Source organism: Bos indicus x Bos taurus, chromosome 5, assembly GCF_003369695.1.
Source record: "Bos indicus x Bos taurus breed Angus x Brahman F1 hybrid chromosome 5, Bos_hybrid_MaternalHap_v2.0, whole genome shotgun sequence".
Lineage (NCBI taxonomy): Eukaryota > Metazoa > Chordata > Mammalia > Artiodactyla > Bovidae > Bos > Bos indicus x Bos taurus.
Window position 1 is genome coordinate 102,329,539 of NC_040080.1, and position 22,078 is coordinate 102,351,616.

General features: G+C 35.5%; 1 protein-coding gene across 8 annotated transcripts in view; it reads left to right on the top strand.

The window, feature by feature from the left end:
* Window positions 1–22,078, top strand: part of CEP290 (centrosomal protein 290) — a 95,905-nt gene that overhangs the window by 25,564 nt on the left and 48,263 nt on the right. For all 8 annotated transcript variants that reach the window (XR_003511281.1, XM_027543205.1, XM_027543208.1 and 5 more), the window contains exons 15-26: window positions 485–585; window positions 658–745; window positions 1,842–1,954; window positions 3,476–3,560; window positions 4,124–4,266; window positions 6,031–6,195; window positions 7,161–7,310; window positions 9,932–10,047; window positions 11,262–11,364; window positions 11,455–11,685; window positions 15,670–15,843; window positions 19,462–19,573. Coding sequence is in view for 7 of the 8 variants with exons in the window: in XM_027543205.1 (XP_027399006.1) it covers window positions 485–585; window positions 658–745; window positions 1,842–1,954; window positions 3,476–3,560; window positions 4,124–4,266; window positions 6,031–6,195; window positions 7,161–7,310; window positions 9,932–10,047; window positions 11,262–11,364; window positions 11,455–11,685; window positions 15,670–15,843; window positions 19,462–19,573 (1,581 nt within the window). In the remaining variant the exon portion in view is untranslated. The remainder of the gene's footprint in view (window positions 1–484; window positions 586–657; window positions 746–1,841; window positions 1,955–3,475; window positions 3,561–4,123; window positions 4,267–6,030; window positions 6,196–7,160; window positions 7,311–9,931; window positions 10,048–11,261; window positions 11,365–11,454; window positions 11,686–15,669; window positions 15,844–19,461; window positions 19,574–22,078) is intronic.

Consider the following 22,078-nt stretch of genomic DNA (forward strand, 5'->3'; position numbering starts at 1 on the left):
AGTGAAAAGTGAACGTGAAGTTGGTCAATTGTGTCTGACTCTTAGCGACCCCATGGACTGCAGCCCACCAAGCTCCTCCATCCATGGGATTTTCCAGGCAAAAGTGCTGGAGTGGGGTGCCATTGCCTTCTCCAAACCGATTATCCCTACAACTAGTTAATAATTAAAAGTAGGAATTGAACCCAACTGTTTTATTCCAAAGCTTCTATTCTTAATACATGATAGTACCACTATGATAGTCCAACATTGAGAAGACAGATCATAATATGTTTTTGTCAGGATTTCCATTAAAAATTGTGATAAAATTTTAGCTTATACAGTTCAAATACCTGAAGAACTCTTGCACAAAAAGTACCCCGTTCTTCAGTGATGCTGGCTAAATAGATTATAACCAGTTGCTTGATTATAACCAGTTGTTATATGAAGTTTTTTGTAGCTCATTTGAATATTAATAAGGTTTTAATCATATTGCTTTTTATTTTAGGCCTTGAACCAACAACAATGATTGATTTAACTGAATTTAGAAATACCAAAAGTTTAAAACAGCAGCAATACAGAGCTGAAAACCAGATTCTTTTGAAAGAGGCAAGTGCGGTAGTCAACTGGTTATTTTCCTGGTTGAAGCAAAGAGAAATACTAATAGTTTATACCTTGTAGATTGAAAGTCTAGAGGAAGAACGACTTGATCTGAAGAAAAAAATTCGTCAAATGGCTCAAGAAAAAGGAAAAAGAACTGTCACTTCAGGTATACTCTGTTACTCCAAACCTTTAAAGAATCATTGGAAAATGAATGGTGTGGATATAGAATTTTCTGTAAGTTGGAAATATTATTGCTATATTCCTGTGGTTTTACTACAAGTTTAATAAATGAAAATAATGGCCTGATGAAAGTGTACGAGTGTCATTGAGTTCAGTCCTAAATCTGAAACAGTTAAAAAGAATAATAAGTGAACAAAAAACAAACTTCAGAATCATGGACTTTAGAAAACTTTATAGTATAATCTTACTAATTTCTAGTCAATCACAGTATGTTGTGATTAGTAATGATAAAACTTAGTAATTTGTTAATATATTATTATGTTAATATTTTCTCTTTCCTTAAAAGCTATGCACTGAAAGCTTTCTTTGTACATTATTCTTTGCTAAGTGAAAGTAATATTTTATTGAATAAAAATTAACATATTTTTTTGTTTTGATTTATCTTACATAATATAAAGAGAACAGTTGGATTAGTTCTTTAATAGCTATTGCTTTTTTGTAAGGAGACCATAGAGACAGAATTTTTTTTCTAACTTGGCCCCAGCTCACAAGTATCTGTGAATAATAAAGATTTTTTTTTTTTAGCTTTATGCTCTCTATAGTATATCAAACATTTCTCGAAGGGCAAAACTTTGTAATTTATTCATATATTAAGCAATTTAGTAATCATTCATGATTCTTTATGGGTATATCTGTTAACTATATTGGCACTTACTAATATGTGAAAAAGAAGGATAGAGAAGATAGAATTCGTATTGTTTCTCATTAATATCTTATTAAAAGTAGCCTAAAGTAGGCAGTTGTAGAGGAGGCTACATGTGAATCCAGGATCTTAGAAATAATTATTTTACCTTTTGTTTGATTTAAAACTTGATTTAGTTTTTAAGAATTAAAGTTTTGGGGGCTTACCAGTGGGTAAGAGTCCGTGCTTCCACTGCAAGCGGTGCAGGTTTGATCACTGGTCTGGAAACTAAGATCCCATGTACTGTGAGGCATAGCCAAAAAAAAACCAAGAACATTAAAATATTGGAATAATAAGAGTTATTTTTATGTTTCTCATTTGTTAATTCTTTTATTTGTAGGATTAATTGCTGAGGACCTGAACCTAACTGAACACTTTTCTCAAGAGAATAGAATGGGAGAAAGAAAATCTGATTTCATGAGCCTCAAAAATATGAGTGAAGAACAGTCAAAGGTAGATAGTAAAGTATTACTATGGCAAAGTTAAAGAATATTATTATCAGGCTTTCATTTCTTCCCCTATTATCTCATTTTGGACATTGCTTCTTTTTATACTTGTTAAAAAGTCTCAGATAGATCCCAAGATTAATGAAACATTGTTTACTCTGAATACAGATTAGGAGTTCAGATAAAGTAGAGCTGCTGCATAGGAGACCATCATTCAATATTCCACAGTCATGTCAGAATGAGCCAGAAGAGAATATGACCATGGGATCATTATCGAGAATGTTATCTGAAATTCACCAGCGTGTAGAAAGTGAAGTGAATCCTTTTGTCTCTTTAACTACACATTCTTCATCTGTACAAGTGAAAGATGATATTTCACCTCCAGAAACTATTACAATAAGGGAGATTTTTAAAGCACCCTGTCTACAATCTTTAAGAAATCTAGAATCATTAATCAGTACCTTTAGTAGAGAGAGTCATGAAGAAATAAACGAATATTTATGTTCTATTTCTGATGAGTCTATGAAGAAAGTGACAAGAAGCCATCAGGCACTTGAAAAGACTAATTTCACACAAAAAAGTGATTCATCTTTACGAGCCTTATCAGCACCTTCAGATTTAATGCAGAAGTTATCACTTAGGCAAAAATCAGCAATATTTTGTCAACAAATTCATGACAATAGTGCTGGCATGGATAAATCACAAGTAGCAACATCAGAAGATGAACAGGTTCATACCCCAATCAACTTTGCTGATACCAATTTGAAAGAAGATATAGGAAAAAGTGAAGTTCCCATACAGACAGAAATCTGGAAAGGTAAACTTGAAGTTAATGTTCCGGACCCTGTGCCAATTACTGCACAATCAAAATTACCTCAGATAGATCCACTTGAAAATCTTATAGAACAGCTACGGACAGAACTAGTATTTCTTAGATCTCAGGTGAGCTATCCTCCAAATAACATTCCTAGGACTTTTTTTTAAATTCATTTTTATGACTTTCTAACGAAATTCTGTAAGTAGCAGTTGTAATAATTTTTCTGTTTGCACATTAACACTAATTTATACACATTCTGTCTTTTAAAAATCTAAAAATGAAGTACGTTTGAGATGAACTCATTAACTTGCCTAATTTATAACATGTTTCTTTAGAATGAAGTCATAGCACAGGATTTATTGATCAAAGAAGCACAGAATAGAAATGCAGAAATAGAGCTTGCACGTCATAGAAGCCAGGCAGAACAGGTAGTGTAAAGGCAGATCATTAAAAGAGATGATTGTGGTGCTAAAGACAAAAACCTTCAGTATCTGTTTCCCTTTTGCCATGGTGTTTCAGGGAGGGAGAATGTGGGAGGGGTGATCATTACGTATTTCACCTTTTAAATTTTATTTTTATGACTGTTGCTATGTTTCTGTAGCTTGTTTTAGGTATTTTAAACCTCAGTTGATCAAACTTTTCTTTAAACTTCAAAACTATAAATATTGTAATATTTTTTAAAAAAAACAATTTTCTCTTTGTTTTGTTTAGAATGAATTTCTTTCAAGAGAACTAATTGAAAAGGAAAGAGATTTAGAAAGAAGTAGAACAGTAATAGCGAAATTTCAAAATAAATGTAAGTCACTGTTATCTCTTATTTTTCTTTACTTACTTAACCTGTACTGAAAATTATGGGTCTAAAGGACTAATACATTCTGTTCTCTAGTCTGTTTTAGCCTTAACAATGTCTATAATGTATCAATGTCAATCTCTCATTTATTTGGTTTGCCTTGCTTTATTTCTTTTTCAGAGAATGTTATTAATCTGAATTTATTGTAATGATAAATGAGTCTATTTTTTCTCTTTGGTCCTCTAATGAAAGTGAAGTTAGAAAATAAATGTAAAAGTTTTAATATAAAGTGAAAGCAAAGTATGCTTATGATTTATTTATTTCATCCATGAGCTATATATGTATATGTGTATTATTTAAATAGGTGTCCAGTTTTATTTAACTATTTACCCATTGGATTTATACTTGAATTTTTTGCACATTTATTTGTATTCACATTTTATAAATGGGCTATTTTTGCTATATTTGAAATACTTGTCATCTCTATAGCATAGTATAATTGGAAATTTATACCTAGTGTAAATTATAAATTGTAAATCTCATTCATTCAATAAATATGTCTTTTTTAGTAAAAGAATTAGTTGAAGAAAATAAGCAACTTGAAGAAGGTATGAAAGAAATATTGCAAGCTATTAAGGAAATACAGAAAGATCCTGATATTAAAGGAGGGGAAACATTTCTAATTATTCCCAGTCTTGAAAGACTAGTTAATGTAAGTTATTTTTATATTAATAGTTTTATTTTGTTGTTTCATCACTTTAAAAATGTTGTTCCCCTCTCATGGGTCTCCACAGCTTCTAATGAAACATTACTGTCATTTGAGTCATTCCACTGTATGAAATGTATAGTTCTCAAACTAGTTCAAAACTTTCTCTTTTTATTTTGTATTCACCAGCGTGATTGTAAAGTGCCAAAGGGTGTGTGTGTGTGTGTGTGTGTGTGTGTGTGTGTGCCTTGTTTGGGGTTTCCTGAGGTTGTTCACTTATGTTATTCACCACAATTGAGAAATTTTCTGCCATTAATTTCTTCATTTATTTTTTTCTGCCCCATTGTCTCTAGGACTCCAGTGATACATGTTAGACTTTTTGACATTGTCCCACAAATCCCTGAGGCTCTGTTCATTTTTTTTCCATAAAATTTTATCTTTTTTCTCCAAGTTGGATAATTGCTATTGATTTATCTTCAAGTTCACTGATACTTTCTTTGTCATCTCCACTTTTTATTTTAAGGGTCATGCTGAGACAAAGGCAGCAAGATGAGTAAAATCATGTGTAATCTCATCAAGAGTGTGATCTGGGATTTAACTCAAGGCAGTAGATTTCTAAGAGTAAGCCTTTACCCTAAGGAGATCAGAACAGGCTACATGAAGTAATAATTTATACTGATTCAAAAGGGATAGCAGGAAGAAATAGGCAGAAGGAGGTACTCTGACAGATGATAAAGTAGTCTAGTTAGTTGTCTTGTTGATAAATAGCATCATGTTGTCTATAAGGCCTTTTGGAAAATGAGATTGAATTAGACAGTGATAGGGACCCAGAAAAATATCCTATAGCGATAGAAAGTAAACTTAAGTGCATAACAATTATCTGATCTAAAGTGCTATTCTGATGATCTCTTAGACAAGATACTGGTATGTCATTGAATGGGATATATCAATCAGAAAAAAAGAAAAATAATGACCCAGAAGAGAAGCAGATGAAGTCTGTGGAAGCAGTGGTATCAGGAACGCTCGAGGCTGTCAATTAAAATAGAAAAAGTTCGAATTTTACTGGGCTATTTGGTCACTAAATAGAATTCCCCTTGTAGAGCAGAGTTTGATCTGAGACATAGTATTCGAAGTGGGTTGGTGACTTCAATATTTGACATATTTTTTTTTTTTATCCAGAACTCTTGGATAAGACTTTTATCATACTTTCCTTTTGTTATCTTGTATGCTTTAACTGTATGGAAAGGAAGCAGTGTAAATTTTATCTGATTGAATGTAGTAGCTATTTCATTCCATTGCTTATATTTTACTTTAAGATGCTTCATGGTTTCAAAGTATTTGCATATAAATTATCTCATTTTGACTGTATAAAAGCTTTGTGAAGCAGACAGAGCTAACATTACTTCCCCTTCTTTAGAGATAAAGAAGCTAAGATTTAAGGAATTTTAAGTCAGTTGTCCAGCTAGCAAGAGATTGGTTTATATTTGAACCTTAGTCATCTTGTTCCTGTCTAAGTTGTTTTTCTGGTCTACCAGTCTACTTGAGTTAGCTCAGTATTTGTTAATTGTTAGAATGAGGTGATCAGTATGCTTGGTAATACTGATGTAGGTTAACTGGTATTTTATAAATTTGTAAGAGATAGAGTTGGTATACATTATTACACATGGGAGTAGTATAATGCTTAAATGTAAGTGTTATTTAAACTTAATTATTATACTGTGATTTTAGTGTTTTTCTTTACATTTCTTCAATATAATTTAAATATATTAGGCTATAGAATCAAAGAATGCAGAAGGAATATTTGATGCTAATCTGCATTTAAAAGCCCAAGTTGATCAACTTACTGGAAGAAATGAAGAATTAAGACAGGAGCTCAGAGAATCTCGGAAAGAGGCTATAAATTATTCTCAGCAGTTGACAAAAGCACATTTAAAGGTGAGAATTTTTTTTAAATAAAAGAAAATGCTAAGCTTATGAACAAAGGTTTAATATGAAACATTTGTTTTCTTAATGACTATTTTATGAGAATATGCCCCTTGAATTAATTCTTTCTATATTAGAAAAGCTTCTGTTTGGATTTTTAAAATAGAATTAGTGGAAAAATCAGTACTTTATAATGTAAAAATGTTTGTGTGTTAGTTGCTCAGTTGTGTCTGACTCTGCGACCCCATGGACTGTAGCCTGCCAGGCTCTACTGTCCATGGGATTTTCCAGGCAAGAATACTGGAATGGGTTTCCATTTCCTTCTCCAGGGGATCTTACCTGACCCAGGGATTGAACCCCGGTCTCCTGCATTGCAGGCAGATTCTTTATGGTTTGAGCCACTCAAATCAGATCAGTCACTCAGTCGTGTCTGACTCTTTGCGACCCTTTGAATTGCAGCACGCCAGGCCTCCCTGTCCATCACCAACTCCCGGAGTTCACTCAGACTCACATCCATCGAGTCAGTGATGCCATCCAGCCATCTCATCCTCTGTCGTCCCCTTCTCCTCCTGCCCTCAAACCCTCCCAGCATCAGAGTTTTTTCCAGTGAGTCAATTCTTTGCATGAGGTGGCCAAAGTACTGGAGTTTCAGCTTTAGCATCATTCCTTCCAAAGAAATCCCAGGGCTGATCTCCTTCAGAATGGACTGGTTGGATCTCCTTGCAGTCCAAGGGACTCTCAAGAGTCTTCTCCAACACCACAGTTTGAGCCACTAGGAAAACATAAAAGGATACAGAGATTTTAAATGTATTCTTAGGCATCTCTAAGCAGAAATTACATTAATTTAATTAATACCTGGCAGAGCATTCATATATCTACTTGTTAAAGTTACTCTTTAGGAAATTTAAGTTACTGCTTTTTAATTTGTCTTTTTGTGTAAGAGATGGGATTCTCATTTCTGAATTGTTTGTTTCCAGATAGATCATCTTGAAAAAGAAACCAGTCTTTTACGACAAACAGAAGGATCAAATGTTGTGTTTAAAGGAATAGACTTACCTGATGGGATAGCACCATCTAGTGCCAATATTATTAATGCTCAGAATGAATATTTAATACATATCTTACAGGTACTGAAAACTTTATATGTGAATAGCAAAATAACAATCATCAGCTGTTTCTTTGAGTTCTTAGACTATTAACAGTGAGATGTATTTTTACTGGATTTTGATGTTAGATGGAATGTTATGAATAAAAGCAGTTTGTTCTATTCATCTGAATGAAAAGCAGGCATGCCATTCATATGAAATGTATGATTGACAGAATAACATGCAGCTACTATAAGGTAGTAATGTATAAGTAAAGTGAGCTCTTTTATCTGTTGCTGGTTGGAAAAACAATTCAGATGGATAAAGTCTGACACAGCTTTTTGTGTAATGATTAGAATTGTTCCTTTTTTGTGTGTTAACCACTAGAAAAACTTTTAAGAGAAATTGTCTTAAAATTGTCTTTTATTTCTTTCTCCCCTTTTCCCTGTAAGGTTAGTTACTCCGTTAGCAAATCACAGAGGATACTGCTTGCCCTGTGTTGGTTTGTCAGCTTTCCTCTCTATGTTATAGTCATTATGAATGGCCTAATGAGAGTTGCTTTTCATTTTTCCATTTGAAGTGTGTGTGAATAACCATAAAATCACTTACTTTGCAAATATAATTACAAATGTGTTCAGAATCAATGAAAATAAGTTTTTGATTGTAAGCACTGCTGTTTCCCTTTCCTAAGTAATCTACTTGTGAATATATTTGAGTTATGCTTATCAACTGTTTGTATTTGTAAATTATATTACTTAATCCTTGAGTTGGAGAAGGCAATGGCACCCCACTCCAGTACTCTTACCTGGAAAATCCCATGGACAGAGGAGCCTGGTGGGCTGCAGTCCATGGGGTCACTAAGAGTCGGACACGACTGAGCGACTTCACTTTCACTTTTCACTTTCATGCATTGGAGAAGGAAATGGCAACCCACTCCAGTGTTCTTGCCTGGAGAATCCCAGGGACAGGGCAGCCTGGTGGGCTGCCGTCTATGGGGTCACACAGAGTCGGACACGACTGAAGTGACTTAGGAGCAGCAGCAATCCTTGAGTATTAGAATTGAACTGTTTATTGGATCATTACTTTATTATTCATGTTGTGTCATTATTCTTAGATTTCTGATTTTAACACTTTTCCTGAATTTATTCTTCTTTACTTCAGGAACACTGTCAATAAGTAGTATGTCAATAACAGTATAGCCTTGTCATGTTACTTGTGATGATTCATTATTTTTTAATCTTTGTGTAAAAACACACACACACACAAAACACATAGAAAGCATTGTGGTAGATTCAGTTCAGTTCAGTCACTCAGTTGTGTCCGACTCCTTGTGACCCCATGAACCACAGCATGCCAGGCCTCCCTGTCCATCACCATCTCGTGGAGTTCACTCAGACTCACGTCCATCGAGTCAGTGATGTCATCCAGCCATCTCATCCTCTGTCGTCCCCTTCTCCTCCTGCCCCCAATCCCTCCCAGCATCAGAGTCTTTTCCAGTGAGTCAGTTCTTCGAATGAGGTGGCCAAAGTACTGGAGTTTCAGCTTTAGCATCATTTCTTCCAAAGAAATCCCAGGGCTGATCTCCTTCAGAATGGACTGGTTGGATCTCCTTGCAGTCCAAGGGACTCTCAAGAGTCTTCTCCAACACCACAGTTCAAAAGCACCAATTCTTCGGCGCTCAGCTTTCTTCACAGTCCAACTCGCACATCCATACATGACCACTGGAAAAACCATAGCCTTGACTAGACGGATCTTTGTTGGCAAAGTAATGTCTCTGCTTTTTAATATGCTATCTAGGTTGGTCATAACTTTTCTTCCAAGGAGTTGCTGCTGCTACTAAGTCGCTTCAGTCGTGTCCAACTCTGTTCGACCCCATAGAGTAAGCATCTTTTAATTTCATGGCTGCAGTCACCATCTGCAGTGATTTTGGAGCCCCAAAAAATAAAGTCTGACACTGTTTCCACTGTTTCCCCATCTATTTCCCATGAAGTGATGGGACCAGATGTGGTAGATTAGCAAACACCAGTTAAAAATCCGAAGACCTGTTCAAAGTGGCAAAACAATACTTGAACTCCCAATCCTAAGGCAGCATAGAGTGCTGGAAGTAGCAAGATCTCTGGAGTCAGCCAGACCTGACTGCAAGTGTTAGATCTGCAAATATGTAGGCACCTGGCACCAAGTTTGGCATACGTCTCAGAAAATGGTTACCAAGCCTAGTACTAATGAGGTTTTTAATGTTAAATAAGTTACTTGATCTTTCTGAGTCTCAAGTTTCTTCATCTTTAAAATTAAATAATTGGAGAGGACAATTTGAGTGAAGATATGAATGCATATGTTCACTAAAGGGTATGTGGGGCTGAGTGGCTAGAGGCAAGTTTGTAACCACTGAATCTGATCATTTGATGGTTACTGTAACTATTACAAATATATGATGAAAATAATCTTACCTGTTTCATAGAACTTCTCTTTTACACATATTATCTCATTCCATATGCCATAAGATGTTCAAAATAATCATAGAAATGATCTGGGCTGCTTATGGATTTGTTGTCGATTATCTTTTATATATTTTTCTATAATCTTGTCAGAATATGAATTTATACTTTCAGATTTGAAATATATCCTGATGATTTTTTCATTCTCATTTCTAAACCAATTTTTAGGAACTAGAATATAAAGAAAATAAGTTAAAGAATTTAGAAGATTCTCTTGAAGACTATAACAGAAAATTTGCAGTAATTCGTCATCAACAAAGCTTATTATATAAAGAATACCTAAGGTATAGGTGTTAGCAAAACTTTATAAATATGAATGTAGCATATTCTTATTAAAGTTAAGTAACAAAAGATATTTAGATATTTTCTTTTCCTTTATCCTCCTGCCTCTTCTCCTTTGCTTTGTGTTTTAGTTCCTTGTCCGTAAAATTCTGTGATAGTGATACTTTTTCATAGTTATTATTAACTCAATAACTTAATTATGTGAAATAACTTAATTATGTGAAAATGCCCAGATCTGAGTATTTTGTGAATATTATGGCACATATGAACAGTTCGTGTCAACAGTAGTTCTTTTTCATCACCAGCATCATTATTCATGTGTTTTCATAGAGAACTAGCCTGTTTCTTCTTATCTCTGCCATTTCATCTGTACTAATGGACTAATAGCTTTAGTAATAATTAGAATATCTGATCAAAGTTTGTTTAAACAGTAAGAATGATTATGATTTAATCCAACAAGAAAGCCAAAGCTAATTATAGGTGGGTCATGTTTGGGAATCTTCTAGTGTATGTCATGTTATCTCCTATGATGGTGCAGGAGTTAGGATTTCAAGGAAGATGGAACCATGTCCATTGAAGAAGAGGGGTGTTTTCTTTTCACACAATTCTTCATTTTTATTTATAAAATTTTTTCTAGAGGACTCCAGCAGACTTAGATCTCATTAGCCAGAATAGTAAATGAGCTGTCCAAGTCATATGTCCAGGTTTGAACCATTCAGTGCTGACACCATAAGTGGTTTATGCCAACCAAATTGGAGGTCTGGGTAGGCAATAATATCTTATACACCTTCTTTAAGTCTAATGATTTCTCACTTTGTATGGATTCTAAATATTTCACGATTATTTAACACTCAAATTTAAGAATAGGGTCAGAATACTGAGACTTGATTTCCAGAGTAAGTTTGGAATATTGATTATTTTCTTAATTATCTTCTGTTTTTAATAAAATGTTTACAAGATCCATTATCATTATATTGTAATAGTTATAGAGTAGTAATTTGTAGTTTAATTTGATAAAATAATTTGTTTTACCTTCATTTAATTAAATAATAATAATAACTTCCAGGATTAACCCTTTCAAGTGGGATTTTAACTTATGTTATCATATGTTGATTAGTTATAATTTCTCTTGTTTTATGGTAACTAAATTTCCATTATCTAAAGTTATCTGTTCCTATAGATTTACTGTATTGCTTTATTTTTAAATTCTTTAAAGTGAAAAGGAGAACTGGAAAACAGAATCTGAAACAATGAAAGAGGAAAAGAAAAGACTTGAGGATCAAATCCAACAAGATGCTATAAAAGTAAAAGAATATAATGTAAGTAAAGCACTTTTAAAACCAATATTCAATAGTATTCAAACTAAGATAGCTAGATTCAACAAGTAATATAAATGTGACTTTGTGCAGAATTTGCTCAGTGCTCTTCAGATGGATTCAGATGAAATGAAAAAAACACTTGCAGAAAATAGTAGAAAGATCACAGTCTTACAGGTGAATGAAAAGTCACTCATCAGGCAATATACAACTTTGGTAGAAATGGAGAGACAGCTTAGAAAAGAAAATGGGAAACAGAAGAATGAATTGATGGCAATGGAGGCTGAAGTTGGTGAAAAAATTGGATGTTTGCAGCGTTTTAAGGTATGTCTGATTTTTTTCAACTCTGAAAGTTTTCAGACAAGAAGGATAATATGTAATAACTATCACTTGGATTAATAGGAAACAGTTACTAACATTTGACCATAATCGCTCCATCTGTTTTTTGTAAGAGTATTTTAATTGCAGACATTTCTCCCCTTAGTATTTTAGTATGCATCTCTTAAAAAAAAAAGTCTTTTTCTGTTTATATGACTACAGTAACTTTATCATACTTAACAAAATTGACAACAGTACTTTATATATTGTCGAATGTCCAGACCACATCCACATTTCCTTATTGTCCCTGGATCCAGTCAAGGACTCTGCATTCTCCTTGGATGTTTCTTATCCTAAATCTTTTTAATATAGAATCTCCCCCTTTTTTTCTCCTCCTCTCTGAAAAATACTGAATGTTTAATTATATTCTGTCATAATTTTATTTGTTCCACTAACCATTATATTTACTAAAAGTTATCTTTGAAGCTGTGGTTATATTCAAGGAAACATTTTTGGCAAGACTACTTTGTACTTTGTAAGTAACACTTTATATTGTGTCATTCAAGAGATGGAATATCTGGTAGTCCCATTTTCATGACTGATAACTGTGTTAAGGGGAAGACAGCCATATATCTCTATTTTTAAGTGATTTAGTTAATTAACTCTTTGGTAATGTTTTGATACCATGCAAATAATCAGTTCTTTATTAGTTCTCTAATGGTTTTAACATCCATTGGTAATTGTTGCCTGACCCAATTATTTCATCAGGAGTTGCAAAAATCATGATGTTTCTAGTTTATTATGTACTTTTCATTTATTAGCAGATATTCTTTTATAAAATAAACAGCTTTTCCTCATAAGCCAAAGCTCTTTGGTTATCTTGAAGTATGGTTCCTGCTGTCAGACATAGTTTAAAGTTTCTTTACAGTTCTTATTGTCTTTATACTATCTCTGAGTAAGAATGTGTCATCAAAATAACATATTCTATAGTGATGTGAAGTAATTCTCCTTTGTGTGGTTATGATATACATTTGTTGTGGTTAGGCTCATTTGTTTTACATTTGTTTTCAACTTCACGGATAACTTTTTAAAAATTAAATTTGAATACATAAAGTATTTACACAAAAGATGTCATCAGAGAAATCTTACTTCTGTCGTTGTACCTTTTGCTTCATTATATTCCACCTGTTTGCCTCTTTTGTTGTTGTTTAGTGGCTAAGTCGTCTCCAACTCCTTTGTGACCCCATAGACTGTAGCCTGCCAGGCTCCTCTGAAATCTTGCATGGGATTTCCCAGGCAAGAATACTGGAATGAGTTGCCATTTTCTACTCCAGGGAAATCTTCCCAACCCAGGGATTGAACCTGTGTTTCCTGCATTATCAGGTGGGTTCTTTAGCACTGAGCCACCTGGGAAGCCCTTTACCTCCTTTGCTGCTGCTGCTGCTAAGTCGCTTCAGTCGTGTCTGACTCTGTGCGGCCCCATAGATGGCAGCCCACCAGGCTCCCCCGTCCCTGGGATTCTCCAGACAAGAACACTGGAGTGGGTTGCCATTTTCTTCTCCAATGCATGAAAGTGAAAAGTGAAAGTGAAGTCGCTCAGTCATGTCCGACTCCGAGCGACCCCATGGACTGCAGCCTACCAGGCTCCTCCATGGGATTTTCCAGGCAAGAGTACTGGAGTGGGTTCCCATTGCCTTCTCGCTTTAGGTAACTGAAAATCCTTCTGTTTCCTTTTGCAAGTGTTAGCAAAGACACAAAAAGTGGCATGCCATGTGTATTATTCTACATCTTGTTTTACATCTGATCTTATAGCTTATTTAAGTATGTATATATTCGTTTGCGGAGAAAGCAATGGCACCCCACTCCAGTACTCTTGCCTTGAAAATCCCATGGACAAAGGAGCCTAGTAGGCTCCAGTCCGTGGGGTCGCTCAGAGTCAGACACGACTGAGTGACTTCCCTTTCACTTTTCACTTTCATGCACTGGAGAAGGAAATGGCAACCCACTCCAGTGTTCTTGCCTGGAGAATCCCAGGGACAGGGCGGAGCCTGGTGGGCTGCCATCTATGGGGTCGCACAGAGTCGGACACGACGGAAGCGACTTAGCGGCAGCAGCATATTCATTTGACATGTCTGAATTTATATAGAGCATGTAAATCTTCCCTGGTTGCTCAGTGGTAAAGAATCCACCTGCAGTGCAAGAAACATGGGTTCAATCCCTGGGTCAGGAAGAGCCCCTGGAGAAAAAAATGGCATCCCACTCCACTATTCTTATGGGAAATCTCATGGACACAGGAGTCTGGTGGGCTCCAGTCCATGCAGTAGCAAAAGACTTGGACACGACTAGTCACTAAACAACAACAACAGTGTAAACCAAAGAATTCAAAGTAAAATTAAAATGTTACTTGAGTTCCTTGCCATCTCCTTTTAAAGATAATAGTGAGTGAAATTGTCATGCTAATAAACTTATCTACAATATGAAATGTTATTATTTTTGTGTTATATTTTATAGAATGTTTTTCTTGGAGTATTACAAATATGGCTAGTATTTGAGATAGAAGGAAGAAAGAACTGGAATTTTCTTCCTCTTCAGCCTAAATTTTTGTTTGTTTTTGCAACACTTTGAAAGCCAAAAAGAAAAGGTGGGGCTGTTATTTTTAAAGATGTGAAACATGATCTTCCTCACCACACAGCAAAAGTGAAACAGAATCCCAAGGGTAAGGTAGAATAGGGGATACTTATTTCTATAGAGGAGTTTTCAAAATGAGGTCTGAAGTACTATTACAAATATTTTCCCCTCATTATTCTACTTCAGAATGAATTATAACCATAAATAATTTGGGGGGTTTTTTACTTTTTTTTTTTTTTTTTTTAATTTTTGGCTCTGCCACTTGACTTGCTGGATCTTAGTTCCCTGACCAGGGGTTGAACCCAGGCCACCACAGTGAAAGTGCTAAGTCCTAACACTGGACCACCAGGGAACTCATAAATTCTTTATCTTTCTCATGTCATAAATTTGGTTTTCTGTTCAGACATTTCTTTTTGGTGTTAATACGATGTCTTTAAGTAGTGACTTTCATAGCTCTGTAACTAAAGAGTTGAAGATAAACCAAGTAATTTAGACTTCGATACTATTTATTCTAGATAGCTATGATTCAAAGAAGTTTTTTTCCCCTATATAATGTTTCTTTTCTGTGAGCAAAAGATTTTCTTTAATTTTATAGCGAGTTTGTTTAATAATAAATAATCAGAAATAGGGACTTCCCTGGTAGCTCAGTGGTAGACAATCTGCCTGACAGTGCAGGAGACATGGTTTCGATCCCTGATCTGGGAAGATCCCACATACTGTGGAGCAGCTGAACCTGTGTGCCACAGCTATTGAGCCTGTGATCTGGAGCCTGGGAACCACAACTCCTGAAGCCCGCACGTCCTGGCGCCCGTGCTCTGCAGCGAGAGAAGCCGCCATAGTGAGAAGCCTACGCACACCTAGGGAGTACGCCTGCTGGACACAACTAAAGAAAAGCTGCGCAGCAACAAAGACCCAGCACAGCCAGAATTAAAAAGAAAAGCAGAAGTAGCTAAACTCTAAATGTTACCTGCAGGGATGCAAATTTTGCCTTTCAGTTTTCAAAAGACAAGTTTTTTTAAACCTTATAAAATTTTAAAAAGCCATCCAAAGATATATTCTAAGTGATACGCTTTCTTGCTGCTGTATATATACTTCTCAGATTAACTGAATTTCATTTAACTATGACAGGAGTTATAAAAGAATTCATTTTATTTTTGTTAAGATTTTCAATGTCCAAATATCATTTCTTATATGAAAGTAATTAATAATTATTGCAATATGTTTTCATACAGGATACATCTGATTCTTTTAATGATTCTGAAATCTGTTTTGCTTTCAGCTGTATTATCTCAAAAGTGGCTAGTGCTTTACCAGAAAAAAAAAAAAACAACACTTCAATTCAATGTATCTTTATTTACATAGGAAATGGCCGTTTTCAAGATTGCAGCACTACAAAAAGTTGTAGATAATAGTGTCTCTCTGTCGGAACTAGAATTGGCCAATAGACAATACAATGAACTGACTGCTAAGTACAGAGATATCTTGCAAAAAGATAATATGCTTGTTCAAAGAACAAATAACTTGGAACACCTAGAGGTAAGTTGATGTGATCCTTAAACCTTGTGATATGAGCCTCTCTTTGTGTGTGAGGGGGGTGGTATCTGTAGGTACAGAATAATTTCTGGACAGCTTCTTCCAGGTCATCTTCCTTAGCCTATTTGCGGAATTTAGCTGAATCAGACCTCTTAAACCAGGCACTTGAAAAAAGAATGTGGAACATATAGAATAATGTAATCAAAAGAGAAAGCATTATTAAGCATCCACCGTTTTCACTTACCCTGACCTCTGATTGCCTCATGGCCCATAGTTTTGGGGGATGGATGTAGCAGAGAGTAGATGAGACATAAATCTCTCTTCCTGGACCATGGATGACCTCTGCAAATCTGTAGCCTTTCTTACTGTCTGGAAAGAGAAAAGTGGCCTGGAGTATCTTGGTTTAATTCAAGTCTATGAAATAACCCTGGTGGCTCAGATGATAAGGAATCCGCCTGCTTTGCAAGAGATCCGGGTTTGATCCCTGTGTTGAGAAGATCTCCTAGAGAAGGGAATGGCTACCCACTCCCAGGATTCTTGGAGAATTCCATGGATAGAGGAGCCTGGTGGACTACAGTCCATGGGGTCGCATAGAGTTGGACAGGACTGAGTGACTAACACTTTCATGAATAGGACCCAAGACCCTTTATAATTCTCTTCTAGCCACTTGATCTTCATATGTTTTACATTAAGAAAACAAGCTCCTGTTTTTGTTTCTCTTCTTCATCAAAAGTAAGAAATTATGTCTTTTGGTTCATTTTCTTTTATGATACTCATTGAAATAGAATGAGATCTAAATCTTTTGGTTTGAAAGCTCTTACTTGCTTCTCAGTTGAGTTCAGTCGCTCAGTCGTGTCCACCTCTTTGCGACCCCATGAATCGCAGCACGCCAGGCCTCCCTGTCCATCACCATCTCCCGGAGTTCACTCAGTCTCACGTCCATCGAGTCGGTAATGCCATCCAGCCATCTCATCCTCTATCGTCCCCTTCTCCTCCTGCCCCCAATCCCTCCCAGCATCAGAGTCTTTTCCAATGAGTCAGCTCTGCACAGAGTTTCAGCTTTAGCACCATTCCTTCCAAAGAAATCCCAGGGCTGATCTCCTTCAGAATGGACTGGTTGGATCTCCTGGCAGTCCAAGGGACTCTCCAGAGTCTTCTCCAACACCACAGTTCAAAAGCATCAATTCTTCGGCGCTCAGCTTTCTTCACAGTCCAACTCTCGCATCCATACATGACCACTGGAAAAACCATAGTCTTGACTAGACGGACCTTTGTTGGCAAAGTAATGTCTCTGCTTTTCAATATGCTGTCTAGGTTGGTCATAACTTTCCTTCCAAGGAGTAAGCGTCTTTTAATTTCATGGCTGCAATCACCATCTGCAGTGATTTTGGAGCTCCAAAAAAGAAAGTCTGACACTGTTTCCACTGTTTCCCCATCTATTTCCCATGAAGTGATGAGACCAGATGCCATGATCTTAGTTTTCTGAATGTTGTGCTTTAAGCCAACTTTTTCACTCTCCTCTTTCACTTTCATCAAGAGGCTTTTGAGTTCCTCTTCACTTGCTTAGGGAGGCATATTCAAGAAAATATTCTGAATAGCTTTCAGTGGCTCCTACACAGTTATATGTTTTTGTTGTTCAGTTGTTCAGTCATATCCAACTCTGCGACCCCATGGACTGCAGCATGCCAGCCTTTCCTGCCCTTCACCATCTCCCAGAGCTTGCTCAAACTCATGTCCATTGAGTCAGTGATGCCACCCAACCATCTTGACCTTTGTTGTCCTCTGCTCCTCCTGCCTTCAATCTTTTATTTTTTATCCTGCTTTCAGTCTTTTATAATGACACAATTATCTGAGTCATTATTTATTAGTATTAACTAGAAATAATCAGGATCAGTTTACTTTTTATTATTTTTGTTGAAGAGAGATGATTATATTAATTTTGTATAAAATTCTGCATATTTAAGTGTGATAATAATCTCACCTTTTCCCCATCTTTTATATCTGCTGTCCTCACTTCTCTAACATTAAAAATTATAGATATGAATGAATAACTTTTAACTTTTAAAATTTATTTTCCCAGATAACATTTTTCATTTCTACTCAAACCTTAAACTTTTTTCTATTTGTAGTATATCCTTTTCTCTTCTTTACTTCCTGTATCTCAGTTATAATTCTGAACATATGTGCCTCTCTACTGGGAAGTCTTAGTTTTATTCTCTACCATTATTATTGTGGTAATGATTCAGTTCAGTTCAGTTCGGTCACTCAGTCGTGTCCAGCTCTTTGCAACCCCATGGATTGCAGTATGTCAGGCTTCCCTGTATCACGAACTCCCGGACCTTACTCAGACTGAGGTCTATCGAGTTGGTGATGGCATCCAACCATCTCATCCTGTGTCATCCCCTTCTCCTCCCACCTTCAGTCATTCCCAGCATCAAGGTATTTTCCAATGAGTCAGTTCTTTGCATCAGGTGGCCAAAGTATTGGAGTATCAGCTGCAGCATCAGTCCTTCCAGTGAATATTCAGGACTAATTTCCCTTAGGATGGACTAGTTGGATCTCCTTGCAGTCCAAGGGACTTTCAAGAATATCGTCCAACCCCACAGTTCAAAAGCATCAATTCTTCAGTGCTTAGCTTTCTTTATAGTCCAACTCTCACATCCATACATGACTACTGGAAAAACCAAAGCTTTGACTAGACAGACTTTTGTTGGCAAAGTAATGTCTCTGCTTTTTAATATGCTGTCTAGGTTGGTCATAACTTTTCTTCCAAAGAGCAAGCGTCTTTTAATTTCATGGCTGCAGTCACTGTCTACAGTGATTTTGGAGCCCCCAAAAATAAAGTCTCTCACATTTCCATTGTTTCCCGTCTGTTTGCCATGAAGCAATGGGACCAGATGCCATGATCTTCGTTTTCTGAATGCTGAGCTTTAAGCCAACTTTTTCACTCTCTTCTTTCACTTTCATCAAGAGGCTCTTTAGTTCCTCTTTGCTTTCTGCCATAAGTGTGGTGTCATCTGCATTTCTGAGGTTATTGATATTTCTCCCTGGCAATCTTGATTCCAGCTTGTGCTTCATCCAGTCCAGCATTTTTCATGATGTACTCTGCCTAGAAGTTAAATAAGCAGGGTGACAATATACAGCCTTGACGTACTCCTTTCCAGATATGGAACCTGTCTGCTGTTCCATGTCCATACTTCCATGTTACATTCTACTTGCTGCCACCAGAATGGTCATTCTAAACAGGAATCTGACGATGCCCTTCCCTTCCTTAAGGGAAGGTTATGAAACTGTTGAGTATCCATGTTGGCCAAAAGTGAACATGGCATAAGCTAGTGCTCAGAAGGTTAGGATATACAAGATGTACAAGTATACAGTTTTGTATACTGGATATACAAGATTTTAATGATTATTTTAAAATAATATTTTATATGTATGTTCATACAACATATATACATGTGTATGTCTATATTTGTATTACATATAGGGAAACTTCTACTTTTGTTAAAAAAAAGTTGGTGAGCTTTAGGACATTATTGTGTGAAGTTAAGACAATGTCACTTCTGTGGTATTAGTCAAAATTACAGGGTCCTTTCTCAGTGATGTTGCTATTTTATTTAGTGTGAAAATGTATCCCTAAAAGAACAAATGGAGTCTATCAGTAAAGAACTGGAGATTACCAAAGAAAAGCTTCACACTATTGAACAAGCCTGGGAACAAGAAACTAAATTAGGTAAGTATTATGACTCTGATAATATAAAATAATTAAGATCTAATAGTGAGTATTTTTTCATTTAAAGTTCTCTTTCTATACCAGATAGATAAAAAGGAAATTGTTTGATAAAAAATGAACTCTCTGCCTAACTGTTTAATTTAGCAGGCAGTTGATGAATTAGTGTTGCACTAATCTCTACCAAGATTTGATTTTTAGTTATTAAATTGGATTTGTTTCTAAGGAAATCATATGTGCTAAAATTTATGAGTTAGCATTAGGTATTATATTGAACCATTTAAGAATTAATGCAGATGATAATTTTGAAATATCTGTATTTTAATGATAGTATAATGAACTCTTTCACTGTGTGTAAAGTTACATTAGCAATATATCATTTGATATTTTTAAATTAAAAGATGACCTTAAGCATATTGCTACAGTTTCACTACTATATCAATTCTGTATTACCTTATACATGTTTATATATTTTATATACTTAAAACTATAATAAACATTGTATGCTATATTTATTTAGTAGATACAAAATATTTCATTTTTTATTCATTATACTTATAAATATTCATACCATAAAGTACTGTGTTTGAGGGATTAAATCACCCGCTTTTCTAAGTTTTGGTATTGCTTATTTATTGCTGCTGTCAACATTTTCATGTGTATCTAACAGAGATACTATTGTCTCAAAGGGTATTAAATTCTATGTGGCTTCTGCTAAGATTTTCCATATTCATTTTTCAAATGGTTTTCCTAGTTCATGAGATTTAAGTTATTTTATCTTACTAGCATTATGCTTTCTAGATAAATTTGCTCCTTTGGGTAAGGTGTTTCTTTTGTTTTCTATACCTTGGAGCTCTAATGTTTTTCAAGGTTTCTGTTACTGTTAAATTGTTAACAGATGTAGTTTAGAGAGGCTTGACATTGGGAAGTCTAAAATAAGCTACTTTTAGAAATGTGATTTTTAATTCATTAAGAGATTAAAAGTGAATTGACTTTCATCTAACTCTTAAATGAAAGAAGATGAAATTTTAACTGAGATAGAGAAAAGAATATTATATACAGTTTCAGTAAGCTCTTTGTTCATCCTATCCTGTGTCTCTTTAATAAGTGCTGAGTTCCTTATAGAAATTCCTTAATTTCAAATACTTTAATCTCTCTGATACATGGCTTTGTATCACTGAATTTTTAAAAGCTTTTATTTCCTGTTGCCCTTCCTTATCTCTTTGTTTATTAGTGTCACTTTATTACTTTTTTTCATGCAGGAATTGATTGGTGTTGGCTGTTACTCTCCCTAGGACACTCCAAATACAGAGTGTCTCTTTTCACTATCAGAGTTTAGCACAAAAGAAAATGGAAAGGGGTTTTATGTTCTTTGTATATTTATATTTACTGCAACTTTTTTTTCTGTCCTTCATGGTGGTTAGTTGCCTAAATGGTTCCATAATGTTTTCCTAACACATTTAGCTTTCCAGTAATGTTACTATTAGTTATTTGATCACTGCCTGCAGCAACTATTTTAGATATATACAGGACAAAAGGAAGTACTTCTTAAAACTGATGTAGACACCAAAACAATTTGCCTGGTTTCCAAAAAATTTATGTACTTTTGAGCAAACTCAGTTATAGAACTCAAGCTTGTAAAGCTAGAAAGATAGAAGGGCATTATTGTAAAAGACAAAATGAATCACTGCACAGTTCCTTAAAATAATTGACTTGCCTGAACATAATGATTAATTGACACTCTAAAAAATAAAACTCTCTACCAAATGTCTTTTTCCTGGAGCACGTCTGTTATGCATAACAGAAATACTCATTTTCTCTTCTTAAAAAATGACTAACATTCCTACATGATACCTTTTCATTGTAAACTGGGGTGTTTTTTTGGTTTTCTTTTCATTTAACCACAAACTTTTGTGTACAAAGATAAGCTATACAACTGCATATATAAGATGAGGGTGTAATAACTAATAAAATAAATAAAATAACTTATTTGAGGATGGCCCAGTGATCAAGATTCTGCACTTCTACCACAGGGAGTCCGGGTTCGATCCCTGGTCAGGGAACTAGATCCCATATTCTACAACTAAGAGTTCTTATGCCACAACTAAAAGACCACACATTCTGCAACACAGATTGGAAGACCTGTGTGTGGCAACTGAGACCTGCTACAGCCAAACAAATAAATAAATATTTAAAGATTAATAAATAATGGGATTCTCCAGGCAAGAATACTGGAATGGGTTGTCATTTCCTCCACCCAGGGATCTTCCCAACCCAGGGATCAAAGCTGCATCTCTTTCATCTTCTGCATTGGCAGACAGTGTCTTTGCCACTAGCACCACCTGGGAAACCCATTCAGTTCAGTTCAGTTGCTCAGTCGTGTCCGACTCTTTGTGACCCTATGAATCGCAGCATGCCAGGCCTCCCTGTCCATCACCAACTCCTGGAGTTTAGTCAAACTCATGTCCATCGAGTCAGTGATGCCATCCAGCCATCTCATCCTCTGTC